Source organism: Tachypleus tridentatus, chromosome 3 (assembly GCF_004210375.1).
Source record: "Tachypleus tridentatus isolate NWPU-2018 chromosome 3, ASM421037v1, whole genome shotgun sequence".
Lineage (NCBI taxonomy): Eukaryota > Metazoa > Arthropoda > Merostomata > Xiphosura > Limulidae > Tachypleus > Tachypleus tridentatus.
In genome coordinates, this window is record NC_134827.1 from 33,560,794 (window position 1) to 33,582,776 (window position 21,983).

General features: G+C 35.0%; 1 protein-coding gene across 1 annotated transcript in view; it reads left to right on the plus strand.

Moving 5' to 3' along the window:
- The window catches only part of LOC143245792 (uncharacterized), a 216,390-nt gene that overhangs the window by 144,025 nt on the left and 50,382 nt on the right, over window positions 1-21,983 (plus strand). Inside the window, exons 21-26 of the mRNA XM_076492046.1 lie at window positions 1,210-1,302; window positions 2,848-3,027; window positions 5,981-6,871; window positions 7,625-7,735; window positions 9,018-9,080; window positions 15,933-16,049. Coding sequence (XP_076348161.1) covers window positions 1,210-1,302; window positions 2,848-3,027; window positions 5,981-6,871; window positions 7,625-7,735; window positions 9,018-9,080; window positions 15,933-16,049 — 1,455 coding nt within the window. The remainder of the gene's footprint in view (window positions 1-1,209; window positions 1,303-2,847; window positions 3,028-5,980; window positions 6,872-7,624; window positions 7,736-9,017; window positions 9,081-15,932; window positions 16,050-21,983) is intronic.

Here is a 21,983-nt window from a genome sequence, read left to right on the forward strand (position 1 = left end):
TTTGGTAATTAGCAGGTACATTCTTGTAAATATCTGTCAACTGGGTACTTGTTCCTCCATACAAACATGTGATGCAATTTGAATTTGAAAAGTTAAATTGCTTCTTCCAGAAAGAAGTATGTAGAATATGTTAGAGGAATACAGTTTGGTAACCAGTGTGCATTTTCTTCTGTTTTGTTAGCAGGCCAGAGCACCTGAATGATAAAAACAACATACAAACTTAGTGAAGTGCTCTATCCATTGGTTAAATGTTCAGGAAACGTTTGTTTTCCCATTGTTTATTCAAGAGAAATAAATATTTAGATTGTATCATGTTTAGAGAACTTGCTGAGTTTTCCATATCGTGATATATTTTTTAAATTTCATGTTTAGAGTACTTGCTGAGTTTTCCATATCGTGATATATTTTTTAAATTTCATGTTTAGAGTACTTGCTGAGTTTTCCATATCGTGATATATTTTTAAATTTCATGTTTAGAATACTTGCTGAGTTTTCCATATCGTGATATATTTTTAAATTTCATGTTTAGAGTACTTGCTGAGTTTTCCATATCGTGATATATTTTTAAATTTCATGTTTAGAGTACTTGCTGAGTTTTCCATATCGTGATATATTTTTAAATTTCATGTTTAGAGTACTTGCTGAGTTTTCCATATCGTGATATATTTTTTAAATTTCATGTTTAGAGTACTTGCTGAGTTTTCCATATCGTGATATATTTTTTAAATTTCATGTTTAGAGTACTTGCTGAGTTTTCCATATCGGGATATATTTTTTAAATTTCATGTTTAGAGTACTTGCTGAGTTTTCCATATCGTGATATATTTTTAAATTTCATGTTTAGAGTACTTGCTGAGTTTTCCATATCGTGATATATTTTTAAATTTCATGTTTAGAGTACTTGCTGAGTTTTCCATATCGTGATATATTTTTAAATTTCATGTTTAGAGTACTTGCTGAGTTTTCCATATCGTGATATATTTTTTAAATTTCATGTTTAGAGTACTTGCTGAGTTTTCCATATCGGGATATATTTTTTAAATTTCATGTTTAGAGTACTTGCTGAGTTTTCCATATCGTGATATATTTTTTAAATTTCATGTTTAGAGTACTTGCTGAGTTTTCCATATCGTGATATATTTTTTAAATTTCATGTTTAGAGTACTTGCTGAGTTTTCCATATCGTGATATATTTTTTAAATTTCTCAGATTGTTTACACTACGCTAATTAGAGGTCATCATGGACTTGGATTTAGTATATCTGGAGGTCGTGAGTCAGATCCCTATAAGGAGGGCTGTCAGGTAAGTCTATTCATAGTGGTCACTCATCAGTTTACTTGAAAATAAAATATGAAGTAAGTTATTATTTATTTACAAAAGTTAATGATTACAATGTCTTTTCCTCTTGGTGGGCTTACTTATCTGTTTCATAATTTTGAACTGATAGACTGTAAGGAGCACAACCAGTTAACATCATCCACCACCAGGCTTCTCCGACTGAATATTGGGATTTTAACATCATTCTTAAAGCACACAACTCACAAACTTCAGAGTGTGACGACAAATTGTTAACCATAAATCCTTCACTTTACAGTTTGGGAGTGCTTATTACTCAGCCCACTTTTTAAGGAAAGTATGAGCAATTTTATTGAATAGTGAAAAGATGCCAAACCTCGTATCAAACTAAATTTGAGAAGAAAATATTAAAGGACACCACAAATATTCCAGTTGGTGAACTAGAGTGAAGGAGAATTTCAAGTGTGAAATGAGGTATTTTAGTAAGGCCTGCAGATATTGATATTATAGTTAAGGTTACCAGCAACATCAGATACAGTGGTAAATGAGAACACTATATTTGTGACTATAAATAAAAATGTACCTGGCATGAGGGTAGTAAAGAATTCAGAAGGTTACCATAGAAACTCTTCTACACACCTGTAATAAAAAGGACCAATATTCATGAGGTAAAGATCATCTGTAAGAATGATGAAAGTGATTTAAAATTAAAATAAGAGAATTTACTAATATAAAAATGCAAGTTGTAATAAGGTCTTAACCACTATAAATCGGTTATGTCTCTCGAAGATACTGAGACGGTAGACCTAAAATAAAAGTATATTTTGAAGAAATGTAGGATTACAAATAAATGTTTATAATGATGTGTAAATATTATGCTTCTGACTGAGTTTCAGGAAAAAAACATTATCAGTTTGGTAAGTGGGAAAAATTACAATTATAGAAGTTTACTTACAAATGATTAGTGGTTTGAAATATCCAGAAACCAACTATGAGATGTTCAGAAAGCTGTAATATTAGAAGTGTAGTTACAAGTTATTGGTGGTTTTGAGTAGTTCAGAAAGAAACTTAAAGATTTAGTTCCCCTCATATGGTACCTGATGCTGAGTTCCTCTAAGAATTAACTCTCAGGTAGAAGAAGTGCACCAATATTCTGAGAAACTGAGATTTCTTAAAATGGCCCTAACAAGAACTGGTATAAGAACTCTTTGCCACATCTAGTTTCAGAACTGAAAATATAGTAACAGATATAAACTGTACGAGAGGCATCATTAATTTAGAGAATGTACAGTGAAAGCAGTAACATGTTCCGTCTTCATCTGTAAGTGGTTTCTTCTTGCAAAAAAACTTTTTTTGTTTTTTTCCGTAATTTAAAGAAACAAAAAGTTATTTATTATTCTTTTTAAGGTTTACCTTTGTCCGTTCAGTTTGAAATGTATTATTGTTATTTCTCTTTTGGTCTTCCTCTGTCCCTATATATAATAATTTTAGTTGTCTATTCATGCAGTGTGTTTTTACTCAGAAAGAAGTATTTGAACTAATTTTTTACAGGGTATTTTCATCTCTTGTATAACTGAAAATGGACCAGCTGCTAAAGATGGAAAGTTGAAAGTTGGTGATAAAATTTTGTCTATTAATGGAGTGGATGTAGAAGATGCCCGTCATGACCAAGCAGTTAGCATGCTTGTGGGACTGGAGAGATTTGTCCGACTTGTTGTTCAGCGAGATCATGTAAGACCACACATAAAAAATAAAACAAAAAAAACCTTTAAGAATTAGAACAGTTCAGTGTTCATTTCTCATAACTGAGAAGGATAATGAAGCTTATGTGTATGTAATACTGACACTGTGAGACTGACACTGTAATACTGACACTGTGAGACTGTTTTATGACTTTTTATGTGAAATAATTTGAAAGGAACAGGAAAAGACATTTCTGCTAAAAATCTTGCATTACTGCAAAATTCGCTTTTAAGGTTATATTTAATAAAAGACATTGCAAGTCATTAAAAACAAAATTGTATTCTATGATGAGACATTTAATCAGTCCACAGAGTAATGATATTAAACATTTAATCGGTCCAGAGAGTAATGGTATTAAACATTTAATCGGTCCACAGAGTAATGGTATTAAACATTTAATCGGTCCACAGAGTAACGGTATTAAACATTTAATCGGTCCACAGAGTAACGGTATTAAACATTTAATCGGTCCACAGAGTAACGGTATTAAACATTTAATCGGTCCACAGAGTAACGGTATTAAACATTTAATCGGTCCACAGAGTAACGGTATTAAACATTTAATCGTCCACAGAGTAACGGTATTAAACATTTAATCGGTCCACAGAGTAACGGTATTAAACATTTAATCGGTCCACAGAGTAACGGTATTAAACATTTAATCGGTCCACAGAGTAACGGTATAAACATTTAATCGGTCCACAGAGTAACGGTATTAAACATTTAATCGTCCACAGAGTAACGGTATTAAACATTTAATCGTCCACAGAGTAACGGTATTAAACATTTAATCGGTCCACAGAGTAACGGTATTAAACATTTAATCGGTCCACAGAGTAACGGTATTAAACATTTAATCGGTCCACAGAGTAACGGTATTAAACATTTAATCAGTCCACAGAGTAATGGTATTAAACTTTAGTTCTATCATGACCTGTGTAAACTTTGAGTGAACCCTGGATATAAAACTTCATTTTAAAATGTTTTAGCTATATTTCAACAACTCCAAAATATCTTAGAATGTATATATTTTTTCATTTTATAGCATCTGTGTAGTTTAATTTGTAAAGAAAAATAACAAGCTCTAACTTACTTATGTGAAAAACATAAATGTTGCATTTATCAACTGACAATAATTTGTTTTTCAAAGCATAGATTTAATTATGCTAATAACTACCATTTCTTGAGAATATAATTATTCATATTTTGTTTTTCCAGGCAGCAAAGGGTTAAATAATGTGAAAGTTGAACTCGGATATAATTTATCAAAACTATTTGTATGTAATTAGATAAATTAATTTGCTAAGTGGTAGCACAAAAAATATGTTGTGCAATTGTCACTAAAGAAAAAAATTATTCAGTCTATGGAATCTGATTTAAAGAGTTATAACCAAATAGTGATCTTGTAATGGTTATGCAGAATATTTTATTTGTATAACATTTAGGTCATTTGGTAATGGTTGTACCCATATATATGCAAAGACGGCTCGTTTGGGTTGAGAAAATATTTTATATACAAGAGCGAACAACGTTTCGACCTTCTTCGGTCATCGTTAGGTTCACAAAGAAACGTTGTTCGCTAAACTATGTAAAATATTTTCTCAACCCAAAAAGCCGTTTTTGCATATATATTTCTCTACAAGTGGGTTTTCTCGACATCACTTGTTGTACCTAGTATCTTATTTATATAACATTTAGGTCATTTGGTAATGGTTGCACCCAGTATCTTATTTGTATAACATTTAGGTCATTTGGTAATAGTTGTACCCAGTATCTTATTTGTATAACATTTAGGTCATTTGGTGATGGTTGCACCCAGTATCTTATTTGTATAACATTTAGGTCATTTGGTAATAGTTGCACCCAGTATCTTATTTGTATAACATTTAGGTCATTTGGTAATAGTTGTACCCAGTATCTTATTTGTATAACATTTGGATCATTTGGTAATAGTAGTACCCAGTATCTTATTTGTATAACATTTGGGTCATTTGGTAATGGTTGCACCCAGTATCTTATTTGTATAACATTTGGGTCATTTGGTAATGGTTGCACCCAGTATCTTATTTGTATAACATTTGGGTCATTTGGTAATGGTTGCACCCGGTATCTTATTTGTATAACATTTTGATCATTTGGTAATGGTTGTACGTAATATTTTAATTGTTTGTAATGGTTGTATGTAATGTTTTGATTGTTTAGTAATGGTTGTATGTAGTCTGAATGAGTTTGTGTAATGTTAAGTCTTCTGTAGTATTATTTAAACTACATAGATTTATTCTCTCTCTAACCAGTATTTGATATTGTTTCATTACTACATTTTTCATGTGATTTTAGAATAAAATAATTTTTTATCGCTGACTTTAAAGTTTAATGTGAAGTGTGTAATAATGAACTGTTCATCTTACTTATTATGTGATATAAGTGTGTATTAAGTGTGTATATAAGTGTGTATTAATGAACTGTTCATCTTACTTATTATGTGATATAAGTGTGTATTAATGAACTGTTCATCTTACTTATTATGTGATATAAGTGTGTATTAAGTGTGTATATAAGTGTGTATTAATGAACTGTTCATCTTACTTATTATGTGATATAAGTGTGTATTAATGAACTGTTCATCTTACTTATTATGTGATATAAGTGTGTATTAATGAACTGTTCATCTTACTTATTATGTGATATAAGTGTGTATTAATGAACTGTTCATCTTACATATTATGTGATATAAACCATTTGTTTTTGTTGATTGTGATATATAATGTTATGAACTAAATATCTTTAAATTTTGGTGTTTTTCCTTTTTGTTTAAATTATAGTAGTTATTTCAATGTTATTAATTATCTAACATTTTGTTTTTCTGTTTGAGTGTTATGATATTGGTCTCATGTTGTTGATTTAGTGGTTCTTCTTTAATTGTAACTATTTGTATTTATAGTTAGTCCCTAAGGATTCCAAAGAACCAAAGAATGTTGTTTCCAAACCTACTGAAAAATCTGCTAAAGTGTTCGGAATGCCAAAGCCTTATACCAGCCTCTATTCTGCAAACTCATACATGGCCAATAGACCATCATATTTAGGCAGCTACAAAACAGATGGACGCCCAATGTATTCTATTTATACCAAGTTGCCTGGCTTGAGGAATGAAACTGTTGGGTCATCATCATGTCATACTGCTACCACTCAAACTACTACTACTACTGCAACTAGTCCATTTTCTCACACAACTGTTTTTACCACTTCCTCTCAGTTTGTGAGACCTAGTAATTTTGCATGTTTCACTGTTGCCAATCCACATTCACAATTCACTCAGGCCACATACACCAGCAGTCCAGTTCAAGGACCTGAACCTGTAAACCATGTGCCTCTCTCAGGCATACAAGAAAAGCTTTCCAACCCTCAGGGCCAGGTCATGTCAGGTCATTCACAGCATTCTGAACTAGCTCATTTACAAAACTCTGATATTGTACACTCACAACCACCAAAAGTTTTAGCTTCTGAAGATTCCAATTTTGAACCTCAGGTACACTTATCTCATTCACAAAAACCACAAATGTATGGTGAGTTTAACCAAAATGTTCCTTCACACCCATCGACCACGGCAGTTTCAGACATGGCTGAAACCAGTTCAACTCCTCGACTACCTGGCCCTCTAGTGACAGTTACTATTCAACAGCCAGATCCTCCTGTTCCAGTTGGACCTGAATTTCCCCCTCCACCTAAAGGCCTTGGAACTTTTACAGAAACCATCACTCGATCGACATACACAGAAACTGTCAGTACTCGATACACCAGCAATATCCTGGCACTACCTGCTCCAGTTGAAGAGGTTAGATTTCCTGTGAATGTTTGTAACGTTTTTATCTTTCTTAATGATGACTGTGCCACGACTTTTCTTCAGTGCAATCTAAAAATCATTCTTGTACTTCACAAGCCTAATTCTTTAAAACCTTAAGTTTTCCTCTTAACTTGAAAGAGATGAGTTGTAAGCTTTCAACAGTTATAGTTTTTCTAAGATTTTGTCTATTAATCTCAAATATAAGTAAAAAAAGTCTAAAATAGCATTTTAGCAAAGAGAAGTTGTTTTTTTCACCCTTCACACATCTTTGAGTCTCTACTGTATTTGTACAGTAACTCCTGTTTGTTGAATAAATGTAAAATCCATTACATTTTCTAACATATTACACTTGATTCATCTGTATTAATAATAAATAATTTTACCTACACAGAATTTGACGGCAACACAAAAATCATCCGTATTGGCATTTGGTAATTAATTTAACCACATTTAGATCTAAAACCAGATTATCTGATTTATGACATACTCTTCAAGTTTTGTCATATTCAACTTTAGTAGACTTTGTGTCTAGTGATAGTAGTGTATTTTATTGTAAATTTAATCCAATTTATAATAATATTTATATGTATCTGAGATCTTGTAATGTAATTTGTTAAACTTTTCCAATCATTGTTATCTTAACAATGATTATACTTCTTAAGTTTTAAGTTACGTGTCTTTGGTGAACAGGAGTAATAGGAGTAAGAGTCCAGAATTGCTTAAAATTTTTTCACTTTGTTTCAGGACGTTAAACTCATAAAAGCAGGGGGTCCCTTAGGTCTCAGTATTATAGGAGGTGCTGACCGTCCGTGCCATCCATTTGGTCAAGGTGAACCTGGAATTTTTATTTCTAAGGTATGGTTTATACCTAGATGTAAGTTAATGTTTTGTTGTTTAAATTTCATATAAATTACAGTACTGTGTGAATATTAAGAAACTAAAATGTTATGAATATTTATAACAGGAGCATTATCTGTGTATCATGACAGGAAAAAACAAAGTACTGTCAGTTGTTAAGAAATAATTCTTAATTGTGTAAATATATTCAATGGAAGTATTGTTTAATCCTGCATGTAATGTAATCTGTTCACAGGTAGTGAAAATAAATTTTTACTTTCTGAAGTTGCTTTTATGATTTACAACACATGAACCAATTCTTAAATAAATCAGGTCTAGATGTATAGCTTCAAGTAATAAAAAAACATAGGGGTTTTACTTTTTTCTTTCCTTCAAATTTGTATGAAGTTTTATAAACCACTGTGTTTTTTTACACTTTTACTGCTTATTTTTAAACTTTAAACACACAAGCATGTTTGTAAAAAACATAAGGAAATTCAAAACTTAATTTATTAAGAGGCATTTAACATTGTTGGAAGAAGTATGTTAGAACTTATGGTTGTTATTGGGATAAGAGAGTCAGAACAGTTTCTAAAAAACTCTTGGATTTAGTGTATTAGAAGATTCATTTATCACTGGATTAAATTGTTTACTATTTTTGAATTAAATTTATTAGAAGCATTATTTACCATTGTTGTATAAAATTTATTGAAAACATTATTTACCATTGTTGTATAAAATTTATTGAAAACATTATTTACCATTGTTGTATAAAATTTATTGAAAACATTATTTACCATTGTTGTATAAAATTTATTGAAAACATTATTTACCATTGTTGTATAAAATTTATTGAAAACATTATTTACCATTGTTGTATAAAATTTATTGAAAACATTATTTACCATTGTTGTATAAAATTTATTGAAAACATTATTTACCATTGTTGTATAAAATTTATTGAAAACATTATTTACCATTGTTGTATAAAATTTATTGAAAACATTATTTACCATTGTTGTATAAAGTGTGTTAGAAGACTTGTTTACCATCATTGGAAATTGTGGAGTTTTGTGTTCAATATAAATATAATATGAACCATGTAGCCTGTTTAATTAAGTGTAAATATGAGTATGAATCATAGAACTTGTTGTAAACATAAGAGAGAGTCATGGAACCTATTTGATTAAACATAAACATAAGTGTAACTTCAAATTAATGATGCTTTGTTTGTGCAGATTGAGTTGACTCAGTACGAGAAAATGAATAGAGTTCTGATGGGACTGTTGTTCTCTTATAGATTGTTCCTAATAGCACCGCTGCAAAATCAGAGAAACTGCGTGTGGGAGACCGGCTACTAAAGGTAAAATTCAGAGCTGTAATATTTGAAAGCAAAGTGGCACTAAGTCTCTCAGAAAACATTGTAAAGCAAGCTGTTTATGTAATTGAATTATGAAAAATATATAGAATGGGATTATTTGTACTTAAGAAATATAGAATTATATAAAATAACAGTAAATTCAGTTTGCCCTTTATAAGGAAATTGAGGTAATCTGTAATGAAATAGTCTGGTATGAAATGTAATATGTCATTGGGTTTTAGATGTGTACGAAAACTTTTTATGTTGAATAAATGAGAGACTATTCAAGTTTCTTAACAGTTACAAAAAATAATAATGTTAAATATCCAGGAGAAATAAAACATGGTGATTTGTTTTACATATTAAAACAGTAATTTTTGTATAAACAGAAATACTAAAGTTCTTTGCAGGTTATAAAACTGGATAACTTATATGGCAGTCAGGATGGTAAGATATTATCCAGATATAAAAACTGCTATATCAGAAGAAATGTCTTAGGGTTAGCTTTTCTGGAGAAACAAATTTCAAATCCCAAATTTTTCTCCTGACAGTGTTTACCACTGTTTACTTGTACAAAGCATTTTAGTGTCAGTTTTGTTTAAGAAATAGTGACACCTTGATCTTCACATTGCTTTCTGTTGTAACATTCTTGCCATCCATATTCTGAAATTGTCTTACCTCTTCTCACCCAAAGTTATCTCAATTCTAGATTGCCCTCTAACCATTTCAGAAAGTTTATTTCTGACAGCACACCAGTCTTTCATAACCCATCAGTTTCTCATTATTTTGGAACATTCTGTGATCATGTGACTACCCTCCACCAATGTTACTGTGCTAGCACAGGTAGCTCCCTCTGTTATCTTAGAGTGATCCTCACTTTCTCAATTCACATTCTTATGTATAAACTTATATCTAGTTTTCCACATAACTACAAAATTTTGGATTATGCTTGACCACAAGTTTATATCGGTTTCATCTACTTGTGTTTGATTTCCATTATTTCTACTCATTTGTTTTAGACATATTTCTGTTTTCTGAATTCTAAATAGTTCACGTGAATGCAAGATTTAGTATGGTGGATGATTTAGTTTTCACAGTGGTGGACAATGGTTCTGACATGAGTCCCCAGGTTGACCATGTCTGTTATGGAAGCACACGTTTTAGTTTGTAGTGGGTTTACTCAACAGTTTCGTCTTTTCATATTATGCTTTTTTGTCAGGAAGGATGTAACTACTGAGTGACAAATTCTTTCTATGGCACTTTCCATTTGTTATCCTGCCAAGGTTAGATATTGCTCTTTTCTCCAGGAGGTCTGGGTATTTCAGCATGCATTCCTCATTTCCAATAAGTATATACATCTTTAGTAAGTTTGTTTGGATTGACCTAATTTCTACATGTGATAGTTTAGGTCTTTCATATCTTCTCTGCTCAGTATTTGGTAAGTATGTTTTTTTTAATTAGTTTACCGTATAAGCTACTTTTATTTAAATTTGCATTCAGAATTTGATTATTACTTTGTTTTTGTGTAATTTTCAGTATATTTTTTTTTGTGACAATTGCTGTTTGGGTAATTGTAACTTTGATCAAATACGTGAATGGGTTGGTTTGTTATGTATATTTCTTTTCACTATTTATATCTTTCAGTTTGTTAAGTTCTTTTTTTGTTATCACTAGCCACATCTAATTGAAGATTATATTTCAGTCCCAAATTGTTATTATTAACCAGGTGCCTTATTCTTCTCATGTTCTTTAGGGTAAGTTTTACTTTTGTATCCTTTGTCTTGTAGGTTCTTTGGGTGGACTTATAAGTAGGTTATATTTATTTACCTGTCTTTTAGTGGTTTTGTACTTTAGGCATTGCTTATTAATTTATGTTTTAGATCGAATGTAACAGGTTTGCAGGTTTGTTTTTTTTTGTATTTTTGTAGAACTTACAAATGTATAGGTTTTGTTAGTAAAGAGTACTTGTTTTAAGTATGTGTAGTTGTGTCATTTTGGCTACACTTAACAACAGATTTGGGGGTTCTATGTGAGGGTCTTTGTCTTCAGTTCTTCTTATCCCCTATTCACTCCCCCAATTTTCTTCCCCTCTTCTTAGCATTGTACTTCTTCCAGTTGTCTTGCATAGTCTGTTCAAGCTCTCCTCTACAAAAGGACTGTTGATTGGGTGGTGCTGTCTCAATTTGGGTTTCACTCTTATCTATTTGTTATTCTTTAACAGGTGGGAACTTAGAAACTCATCATAGATTTATCCTAATTGCTCTTTTTCTGGAAACAACTGCTTCACCATGGAGTCCTACCTCTCGCTTTGTGTAGTTGTTTTTATTTCCCTGGGGTTCTGGATGACCAAATTGTCATGACAAATACCTATTTTCATATTCCAACTGTTCCCACATCATATTTTCTTCATTTCATCCACATGAGTTGTGTCTTCCAGTTCTGGGCTCTACCATTTGGTTCTTTGTGGTTCTGTGCTTTGTTGAGTTGTACATTCTTTTGCTAATTGAATGGAATTTTCTGATTCCATTCTCATCTTTCTTGGGCCCACTCTTCCCCACACTGGCTCAGAGATATGGTGTGAACAGTCTGAATGGTTCTACCTTCTCATGTTCTCACTGCACAAGGGATCTATCTCTCTTTTTTTTGGGGGGGGGGGGGTAGTTATCCTTGGAAGCTCTCATTTTCGTGGTTGAGCTCACAATCGTTCCCTTCACTGAATGCTTCTCAACCAGTAAAACCTATCCCATGGTCCCTTAAACCATCCTATAACCATTCCTCCCAGGATTATGACTGGCCTGCTTGATTTTTCAACAGGGTACTGACCATGGTGGGAGTTCCCATTACTCCAACTTATCTGGAGTATCATCTGCTTACTGATGCTTTTTTTAGTGGGTTGAGGACTTTCCTTGATTCCCAAGAGATTTGTGGACAGTAGTCTGTCAAGGAAGCTACTCTGCATTTCAACATCATAGGACTATTGGCAGTTTGTTGGATTCTGTATCATTTTCTTCTGAGGTGACAGGTGGTTGTAGTTTATTCCTGCTATTTCACTGTTGTCATATCACTAAGCAAGGAGGAACCCAATTCAGATCTCTGTTTTCAGGCACTGAATTTTCTTCACTGGGCCTGTGATCACAACATAGTAATCTTGGTGTGTCATCTTCCTGGCTTCATAATGTGGAATGTCTATTCCACAGGTGTGCTTTATTTTAATAATATTGCACACCTGTTCTTTCAGTGCCATCACTTTCTGCTTAATTGGATATTGATGTTCCTTCATCAGTTTCTCCACCTTTACAATGTGGGATTCCATCTTTGGATAAGAAGAGGTAAGGTTATTTCAGAAGTTAGCATTTCCTTATGTTGAAAATATATTTCTTACCTCCACTCACCCTCTTCCTACCTTTTCTCTCAGTTGATATCCAGTTGATATCTTCTGGCTTTGTACTTGCCAGTTCTCAAAAGTGAGGATTCCTGTACAGTAGCAGAGGAAGCTAGTTATGCTAGTATAGAAGGTGCAGTATGATTGGTGGAGGGTAGTCACATGGTCAGCATATGTTCTGAAATAGCAAGAAACTTGTGAGGTATAAAAGACTGGTGTGCTGTAAGCAAAAGAATTTTAATGCTTAGAAGGCAATTCAGGATTGTGTGAGAAAGGTAAGTTCCTATTGGAAATACATTTTTAGTGTAAGAAAATGTCAGCTTTTAACAACTTTCATATTCACATCTCTCTTTACTGTGAAAACCTGGACATCTCCATCTCTCCGTACTGTGACAATCTAGACAACCACGTTTCTCTGTACTGTGACAATCTAGACAACCACGTTTCTCTGTACTGTGACAATCTAGACATCCACGTTTCTCTGTACTGTGACAATCTAGACATCCACGTTTCTCTGTACTGTGACAATCTAGACATCCACGCTTTCTCTGTACTGTGACAATCTAGACATCCACGTTTCTCTGTACTGTGACAATCTAGACATCCACGTTTCTCTGTACTGTGACAATCTAGACATCCACGTTTCTCTGTACTGTGACAATCTAGACATCCACGTTTCTCTGTACTGTGACAATCTAGACATCCACGTTTCTCTGTACTGTGACAATCTAGATATCCACGTTTCTCTGTACTGTGACATTCTAGACATCCACGTTTCTCTCTGTACTGTGACAATCTAGACATCCACGTTTCTCTGTACTGTGACAATCTAGACATCCACGTTTCTCTGTACTGTGACAATCTAGACATCCACGTTTCTCTGTACTGTGACAATCTAGACATCCACGTTTCTCTGTACTGTGACAATCTAGACATCCACGTTTCTCTGTACTGTGACAATCTAGACATCCACGTTTCTCTGTACTGTGACAATCTAGACATCCACGTTTCTCCGTACTGTGACAATCTAGAGATCCACGTTTCTCTGTACTGTGACAATCTAGACAACCACGCTTTCTCTGTACTGTGACAATCTAGACAACCACGTTTCTCTGTACTGTGACAATCTAGACAACCACGTTTCTCTGTACTGTGACAATCTAGACAACCACGCTTTCTCTGTACTGTGACAATCTAGACAACCACGCTTTCTCTGTACTGTGACAATCTAGACAACCACGTTTCTCTGTACTGTGACAATCTAGACAACCACGTTTCTCTGTACTGTGACAATCTAGACAACCACGTTTCTCTGTACTGTGACAATCTAGACAACCACGTTTCTCTGTACTGTGACAATCTAGACAACCACGTTTCTCTGTACTGTGACAATCTAGACAACCACGTTTCTCTGTACTGTGACAATCTAGACAACCACGTTTCTCTGTACTGTGACAATCTAGACAACCACGCTTTCTCTGTACTGTGACAATCTAGACAACCACGTTTCTCTGTACTGTGACAATCTAGACATCCACGCTTTCTCTGTACTGTGACAATCTAGACATCCACGCTTCTCTGTACTGTGACAATCTAGACATCCACGTTTCTCTGTACTGTGACAATCTAGACATCCACGTTTCTCTGTACTGTGACAATCTAGACATCCACGTTTCTCTGTACTGTGACAATCTAGACAACCACGTTTCTCTGTACTGTGACAATCTAGACAACCACGTTTCTCTGTACTGTGACAATCTAGACATCCACGCTTTCTCTGTACTGTGACAATCTAGACAACCACGTTTCTCTGTACTGTGACAATCTAGACAACCACGCTTCTCTGTACTGTGACAATCTAGACAACCACGTTTCTCTGTACTGTGACAATCTAGACATCCACGTTTCTCTGTACTGTGACATTCTAGACATCCACGTTTCTCTGTACTGTGACAATCTAGACATCCACGTTTCTCTGTACTGTGACATTCTAGACATCCACGTTTCTCTGTACTGTGACAATCTAGACATCCACGTTTCTCTGTACTGTGACAATCTAGACAACCACGTTTCTCTGTACTGTGACAATCTAGACAACCACGTTTCTCTGTACTGTGACAATCTAGACAACCACGTTTCTCTGTACTGTGACAATCTAGACATCCACGTTTCTCTGTACTGTGACATTCTAGACATCCACGTTTCTCTGTACTGTGACAATCTAGACATCCACGTTTCTCTGTACTGTGACATTCTAGACATCCACGTTTCTCTGTACTGTGACATTCTAGACATCCACGTTTCTCTGTACTGTGACAATCTAGACATCCACGTTTCTCTGTACTGTGACAATCTAGACATCCACGTTTCTCTGTACCTCGACAATCTAGACATCCACGTTTCTCTGTACCTCGACAATCTAGACATCCACGTTTCTCTGTACCTCGACAATCAAGACATCCACTTTTATAAACAGCGGTTTAAGCACATCCTTCATGTTACTTATGTTAACATGCATCTTGTTCGTGACGTATTCTATTTATTCACTGATGTATTTTCAAGTTTTCTGTATTTCTAGTCGTGTTCATCTTTCAAATCATAATTTTTCAGAGAAACTTTTCTATTTGTTTCTCTATTAATATCATTGCTGTATATTTTTCTTATGCTGTTCTAATGCTTTTAAATTTTTAGAAAGATTTTCACATGTTTTCTATTCATTAAGAGGACTTGAATGGCTATCTCTTGGTACTGTTTTCAGGCTTTCATTTTCACTATTACGGTTCATTATATTAAAACAAAAGCCTGAAAACACTAAAACCAACTTTCAGTTAGTCAAAATTTGCAACACACGAAGATACACAATAATGAGAAAGATGTAATTTAATATCACACAGAAATGATCATAATTCAATACCTGCCAATTACATATCATAACAAAACTTTATATGCTTTTAAGAAATAACGTTTATTGTATATGAAAGCTGAAAGTTATATTTTTTATTTTATGGCTTATAGAGAAGTGCGTTCATTTTTTGATACACAACAACAAATGAAAAATATGTATTTTAATATTTCATTACTCATCTGAAACTTGAAAATGTAAACTTTAGTAAGTTTGAAAAGGAATACTATTTCATTATGGGGTAAAAAAAATCCATATTTACGTGGCAGTGCCCCGAAGTAAGACGGGTATGTTCCCATGGCTCTGTAAAGAATAAAGGAACTGTTGGTTGTTGTTTTTTTTTAGTTAAGTACTTTAAAAAGGTAAAAGTCTTAAGCTTGTTAACATTATGTTACTGTGGTGAAAAGCTATTTATAGAGAACATTTATACACTTATTTATCTCATAAGTAAATCTGGCTCTTGTTCTAGAAATACTCAAAACAATAACTGATATTTTAATGAAGCTGTATGAAAATTTGCAATGTTGCTTCTAAAGGTGTATTTCACCTTATTAACTGAATATCTGTTCAGGTGAATGGTGAAGACATTCAGAAAGTATCCCACCAAGACGCTGTATTACAACTTCTTGCACCAACATACGAGATGATTCTTACGGTTCGGCATGACCCGCTTCCCAAGGGCTGGCAGGTAGGCCACGGTTCATTCCAGAAAAATAATTTTGCTTTGTTAAAAACGAACTAGTGGTACTGTTAATATGCACCATACACTGTTGTGAATTGCATAAAACATTATTTAGGGTAACCAGGATATCACAGTATTGAAGTACAAGATTCATTTACAATAAAAATGTAAATTATACCCAAGATTGATGATTTATTTACCATTCAGACCAAGTATCTCTCTCCTCTGTAGGTTCCTGATGTTATTAACACAACTCATTAAGAAAGTAGTTGATCAACTTTTTCAGTTTTGTTTCACACTCAAGTGGAATAGCTTCTCAAAATGATTGAATAAATTTCAGTAAATCATAAACACCAAAGTGAAAGACAGTTTGGTTAAAAATTAGCAGGGAAATACGCTTGTACTTGTCTAAACTAAAATATGTTTGGAAATTAAGTAACACTTGTGGATAGTAGAAAGTTTTTGTAGTTTTTTTGGTGAAGATTGTAACTATTCACCTGGAGGTTTTAACATTCTGACTGTAGGGTATATAAGTGTGTAATAACTTGTGTCACTCACTGGTTAATAACTCATGTTCTTCCAAAAATGAAATAGAAACCCTATAACCTACACCTTGGTGTGGATTGCTGTGCATGGTGAGGGACTTCCCAGGAAAGGTTCTGTTCTTTCAGTTTACCTCCTCTGGGATCTAAATATCCACCCGTATTTTTGCTGTGCATGGTGACCCATGAAGGGGAGGAGAGGATCCTAGTGGTTGAGGGGTACAACCCTAACACACCACTTTGGTCTTGAATTCCTGTAGATAGGTGGCTTTGGGGTGGGGCTCCTCAGGGTCAGTCGGCTGGACCACTTGGTCTAGGGTAAACCAAGTACCAGTGTTGGATGATCTCCACAGGTGTGGTGGATATTGTGTCCGATGCTGGTGTTTAGGTATATAGTGCTCACAAAAGCCTGACGTTGCTACAGTGTCCTAGTTTGGCATTGCAGTGCATCCCCTCGTAGGGCTACATGGTGGGTGGGGTCAGTGGGCACTGAAATATTCTTTTTTTCACTGTGGATTCTTCAAATAAAAACTTAAATAAAATAGTGAAAAAACAGTCCATAGGTAAACGACCACGGCTTGAAAATTCTGAGCAGCAATCTTCAGCATTGTAACACATGTACTTCATTTACTTATACTGCATTCTCTTACAGACAAACCTTTAGGGTAGATGTCTCCTTTTTCATTCAGAAGGGACTAGAGAGTCTTGCTGGCTCTCCAAAGTCAGTAAAGAAGCTTTGATCTGGTGACATATTGGTGGAAACATCCATACCTCAACACAGTGAACTCCTATTGCATTCAAAGCCAATTGAGGATATACCTACTGAGGTTATGCCTCATGCTACTTTGAATTCGTTAGGAGGAGTTATTGTTGAGAGGGATTTGAAGAACATCCCAGAGTTGGAGATTCTCGCTGGTTTCTCCACCTAAGAAGTTTCTGCAGTGAGGCTAATCTCCTCTTGCAAAGATGGAATTGTGATGCCAACCAGTGTCCTCATTCTGAGATTTACATCACTGCGTCCACCTGCCACTATCAAGGCAGGTTACCGTAATTGCAAGGTACAGCCATATATTCCAAACCCTCTAAGATGTTTTCAGTGTCAGCGGTCACTCAAAGACATTATGTCGTGGTTCCTTGATGTGTGCTCATTGTGGTAACAAGGACCACAATGCCTATGAATGTGAAATGGACCCTCATTGGATCAATTGCAACAACTCTCACCTGTGCTACGTTCATTCTTGCCATAAATGGTTGGAAGAAAAAGAGGTGCTGGATTTGAAAATGATTCGAAACATAACTTACCCTGAGGCTCGAAAGTTACTGTCCACCACGCCATCTCGGACCTATACTCGGCATTTCATTCCACTACTACGGTGGTAGTGCAGACGGATTTCTCTGTGCCTCCAATAGAATCATTGTCAAACCATATGAAAAGTCATTTGATCTCCATGATTAAAAAATTTGATGAATCAACGTCAACACCCATTTCTGTCCCTAATATACATTCCAGAAAACCCCAAGATCCACTTTCTGTGGCTTCACATACGGGCATTTCCTCGGGTATATCTTCTCTCACCCAAAGATGCAAAATGATCATTCATTCACATCCTCAGTTGCTGGAATCCTCTTCCGACAACAAGGACCTGCCCAATCAACCCACGGTAGGATCCATGGATTGCTCCATAGAGCGTATGCTCTCTGATCACAACTTTTCTCTTTTTAGTAATGGTTCTTACACTTATTTTCATGCACCTAGTCAATCCTTTACTGCTGTTGGTCACTCAGTTTGCTCCCCTTCACTATTCTCCCAATTTTTATTGGGGGGTGACTATAACCCACGAGGCAGTGAGCATTTTCCTGTAATTTGGAGAGAGACTGGCATTGTTTATGCCACCCTACCTGTGTGCCCCTGTGGAAACTGGATCAAGCAAACTGGCCTTCTTTTACTGCTCTTGCAGAATTTGACCAGCCATCATCTGTAAGCCATCAATAGACGACTGTGTGGCAACAGTAACTGACTGTATTATACAGGCAGCAGCTCAGTATATTCCTAAATCTTTTCTGCAATATCCTCATCCGTAGTGGAATCTTGTCTGCCACATAGTGCAGAAGGCTCAAAAACAGGCCTTGGATACTTTTTGTACGTATCCCACACTCTTGTACTGCATCGTTTTCCAGCAGGCTCGTGCACATGCACGGTGGTTAAGACGTCAAAGCCAGAAGGGCTCTTGAATTAAGTTCACAACCACCATATCTTCTATCATCAGATCCAAAGTCATATGGGTCAAGATTTGAAAGATCAGTGGGCAATATAATACTGTCCACCTCTCGATCTTGCTCTCTGATGGTCAGGAAGTAGCTAATAACTGGAACATCGCCAATACTCTAGATGAAAGCTTTTGTCTAGCACTTCTGCTTCATCCTCTACCATTTTAGCCATCAAGATTTTGGCACAGTGATCACCTCTTTCCTTTTGATCTGATTATGTTTATAATTGTAATCATCCCTTTACGCTGGTGGAACTCAAACTGGCCTTTCATTTATCTGGCAGTACATCGGTCAGACCTGATGATGTACACTACAAAATGCTGCACCATCTATCTCCTGCTTCTGTTTCTGTTCTTCTGATTGTTTCTAACTGGATCTGACAGGAGAATGTTTTTCCTCATGCCTGGCACCAGGCTATTGTTCTACTTTTCTCTAAGCCTGGGAAGGATCCCAAGATTCCTTCAAACTACTATCCATTTGCTTTCATGAGCTGTCTTTGAAGGACCTTAGAGAGGATGGTTAATGCTTATCTTGTTTGGTTCCTCAAATCAAACAACCTTTTCTCGCCCACCCAACATGTGTTCTGACGAAAGCGCTCTACCGTGGACCACCTTATTCAGCTTGAAACATCAATCAGAGAAGCTTTTCTCAAACATCATCATCTTGTATCAATATTCTTTGACATTGAGAAGGCTTATGATACAACATGGAGGTATGGCATTTTCTGAGATCTCCATATATATATGTATTATGTGGCCATTTACCAATTTTTATTAATTTTTTAATGGACAGGAGATTTCATGTTCGTGTGGGTTAGACACTTTCCTGTTCTTTTCTACAGGAACTTGGAGTCCCTCATGGCTGTGTTCTGAGTGTCACACTTTTCAGTATATAAAGATTAAGGCCATCATTGAACAACTCCCTCTTAATGTTTTAAATGGGCTTTATGTCGACAACTTTCACATTTCATGTCAGTCACCAAACATAAGTAATACTGAGCAGCAGCTACAGATTGCCCTCAATTGTTTACTGAAGTGGACCACAGTAAAGGGATTTAACTTCTCTCTCTCTCAAACTGTCTGCATGCACTTTTGCCTGAAGTTGTACTACCTGTGGTACCTGAGACAAAGTTTTTGGACTTTTCTTTGACCATTCCTATTTATACAGATGGTTTGAAATCAGGTGACTGTGTGGGCTCTCCCATAGTTTGTTGTGATTTGGTGATTGCATACAGAATCCCCTCTACAGCTTCTGTGTTCTGAACTGTATACCATTTCTCTTACCCTGGATCACGTAGAAGCTAAGCAGTATTTAAATTGCTCTGTTTATACTGACTCACTCAGTTCTCTTCTGGCCCTGGAATTGCTTCACATTAGTTCTCACTGATATTCAAAACCAACTGGCCCATTTCTTTCCAACACCTACTTCTATCCAGTTTTTTCTGGATACCAGGCCATGTTGGTATTTGTGAGAATGGGCTCACCAACACCTCAGCTAAATCTGTCTTCTCTGGCACTGTCATTGTTGTGCCTGTTCCTTATATGGACTGTGGTCCTGTATTCAAGGTTCGGCTTCATGCCAGTTGGCAGTCGACCTGGAGTGAGCAGTGTGAAAACCAGCTTTGCCAAATAAAATCCTCTATTGGACTTTGTCTTGCTTCCGTAAGGATCAGAAAGAGGAAGTTGTTCTAACTGGGCTATGCATTGGTCACAGTTTTTTAACACTCCTATGAAAAGTGGGGCCTAATAGGCCCCAGAGCAACTTGAAAGGTTATTAATATTAGGCTAATAATTTTGTATTTAAATGAAATTGCCATTTAAATCCATTAATGAATGGATTAACGAGATTCCCACTGTCCCTATCTACCATCTAGCGAAACCACAGCCAGGGGAACGGGCTTGGAGAAATCAGGACTAGAAACGTCTTTCCGTAGGAGTGTTAACTCATCGTTTTCTTTTATCTGGAACTGATGCACCAGTGTGTAGTTTGTGTAACACTCAGGTTACAATTAGTCACATTTTACTGTCTTGCCATCATTACGACTCTCAACGACGGCACTATTTTAAACATGTTCTTCCCAGGGTTTGTCCTTAACATTGGACAGTGTTATTGGTGATGGTGACACTATCCACCTTAGAAATATTTTTAGTTTTTTAAGGGCCATTAATTGTTTTTAATGCTATTTTAATTATTTTAAATTTATACATTAGACTTTTTTTAATGTGATTCCCTTCTAAGAATCAAAGTACATCTAGTTTGATTTGAAATTAAAAAATGTCTGTAACGTCAAATAAAACCAGGACTGGAAAGGCCAACTTCAGGCGACTAATGCTGCTTTTTGAACTACCCATTAGTCATCCTGGTGAGTTATGAAAATAACAATTATACTACAGAAAGTCCTTTACAACTTGTATTACTATAGTTTCTCTCTTGCTGCTGTAAACTAGATATAAAAATTGGATTTAATGTTATTTATGTTTTTAATTCAAAATATTAAACGCTATTTAGTTTTACCTTTATTTCCTTTTATGAATTTTAATAATTTTACTTTAATTTTAACTTTTTACCAGATGTTAGGCACAGATAGCCTAGTTGCTTTGTGCCATAAAACACCAAATCGACCATTTTAATAATTTTACTTTAATTTTAACTTTTTTACCAGATGTTTGGCACAGATAGCCTAGTTGCTTTGTGCCATAAAACACCAAATCAACCATCACTATAACCCGATCACTTTCGAAAGATGGTCCTTTCTTTTTCAAGGGCAAACTGTGAGTTTGATATCTTTCCAAAAGTTTAAAGCTTTCCTTGACTTGAAGAAAGAAAGCATCTAGTTAAAATCACATTAATTTTGTGGTCAGTAGGTAAATTTGTGTTTATTGGTTGTTTCAGTTCTAATAATGTTTACAATTTAAGTCAGAACATCTTCAAAACTCAGGGGCCTGATATATTGAGAATAATTTAAAAACAAATGGTTTAGGAGCCTTTAAGTATTTATTTGAGTCACTTACATAATTTTTGTGATACTCCAGTTTCTCTTGTTTTTGATGGTTCTTAGAAATTGTCAGGTATTTCTATACAGCAGAAAATATTTTGTTAATTAAGGGTGTATTGTACTTCAGTTGTCAAA